This window comes from Triticum aestivum, chromosome 2D (assembly GCF_018294505.1).
Source record: "Triticum aestivum cultivar Chinese Spring chromosome 2D, IWGSC CS RefSeq v2.1, whole genome shotgun sequence".
Lineage (NCBI taxonomy): Eukaryota > Viridiplantae > Streptophyta > Magnoliopsida > Poales > Poaceae > Triticum > Triticum aestivum.
Window position 1 is genome coordinate 15,664,605 of NC_057799.1, and position 1,607 is coordinate 15,666,211.

The 1,607-nt window shown below is 45.8% G+C and overlaps 1 protein-coding gene across 1 annotated transcript; it reads left to right on the top strand.

The window, feature by feature from the left end:
* The first annotated feature begins 374 nt into the window (after positions 1-374).
* Positions 375-987, top strand: LOC123048314 (bidirectional sugar transporter SWEET6b-like). The gene is made up of 2 exons (XM_044471442.1): positions 375-558; positions 676-987. Exons 1-2 carry the CDS (start codon positions 472-474, stop codon positions 835-837), a joined length of 249 nt encoding a protein of 82 aa, XP_044327377.1. The 5' UTR covers positions 375-471; the 3' UTR covers positions 838-987.
* The last annotated feature ends 620 nt before the right edge of the window (positions 988-1,607 follow it).

Consider the following 1,607-nt stretch of genomic DNA (forward strand, 5'->3'; position numbering starts at 1 on the left):
CGCCGGCACCACGCGGGCAAGGCCCGGTGGCCCAGGCCGACGGCGGCGGAAGGGAAGGAGGGGGAGGGGAGGGCTGGGAGGGGCGACGAGAGCCCCCGGTCGCCCCGCTCGGGGAGGCGACGCGGGGGAGGAGGAGAGGTGTTTTCGGAGGGAGTCGTCCGTGACTGTTTCGCGCTGAGGGTTGTCCTTGTTTGTTTTGCGTACGACTGTATGGGGTTTATCCGAGTAGGAGTATTGTTACGTGGGAGATCCTAGCTGCGTGATCCTTTTTGGTCTGGAAAAAGGACGCGGGCGAGGAAGAAATTGACACGGCCGGCACCGTTTAATACTAGCTCAGGCTGCTTGTTAATTACAGACGCTTTAACCAGCTAACGAGTCTACAAATATGACTCAAATATATTAAGATGAAAGTAGTAATATTGTACTGCTCGCTTGCAGGGCAAAGTGATCAGGACCAAGAGTGTGGAGTACATGCCATTCTTCCTGTCTCTGGTGAACTTCCTCAACGGTTGCTGCTGGACAGGCTATGCGCTCATCAAGTTTGACATCTACATCACGGTATGTACATACACATACACATCAGAAAAAGAAGTCGCAAACCCAGCCAGACCTACAATCAAGAATTGCTTAGCGTGGATCTTTCTAACTGTTATGTCCTCTTTAAATTCTTTGCAGATCCCCAATGGCCTCGGTACAATCTTCGGCCTCATTCAGCTGATCCTCTACTTTTACTACCACAGATCAACCCTCAAGAAGGGCAAGAACGTCGAACTGCCCACTGTCCTCACAAAAAACGCCATTACCAGCGGCAACGTCTCCGTCACCGTTGAGAAATAAGCTGGCTTCGTTTTTAGCCCTAACGAATTTGTGTAGTTAATACCGGATGATACTTCAACAAGTGCGATGTTAATTAGTACTTTTTTGTTAGCTAGTAGAGTCTGAGTTTGCCTTTAATTTCGTGAACCATTGTCCTCTGCCCGAGACTACTAGTTCAAATTAAAAGTGTATATAAATACCAATGCAGTTGAGTTATCCCAGATATATTATGACACCATGTACGCTTGCCTGGTTTCAATCTGACGTGGTGATATGTTGGATTTATTAATTGCAGCTTCTGATGGCTTTGTGTTAAGTTAAATTAATTCATATCCGTAGTCTTTTTGTATTGTCTTTTGGGCAAGGTCCTCTTTTTGTTCGAATAAAAACACCCAAAGGGCATCTCGTTGGTTATGCAACTTGAACCTGGTCTGGACGAAAAGGAGACACACACGGACTTAACTTAATTACCGGTTTGGTTTGATGCGTCCTGCTGTTTTCTCGTGACGTTGCCTTGTTGCCACATCGAGAGGCAACGAGCAGCTCTGCAGCTTGGCAAATAGGATGCTTTTGAATCCCGCTAAACATATTTGCTGAATCTTGTAACATGTTAATTGTTTTCTATATTTTTATCTCAAAATAGTGTGTTGATCGGTGTGTACTATATAGACACAGACTTTTTCATCCAAAAAAAGATTAATGTTCAAATTAGGTGCTGGTGAGGTTAAAACTGGAGCCGCTTAGCCCACCAACTTGTGGTGCTAACTAGTAAGAATCCAGTCCTATCTCAC

Bases quoted from the DNA above. Each gene is read 5' to 3' on its own strand.
- LOC123048314 (XM_044471442.1), top strand. From the start codon at position 472: ATGCCATTCTTCCTGTCTCTGGTGAACTTCCTCAACGGTTGCTGCTGG. The intron at 559-675 runs GTATGTACATAC...AATTCTTTGCAG, and splicing joins AGTTTGACATCTACATCACG to ATCCCCAATGGCCTCGGTAC.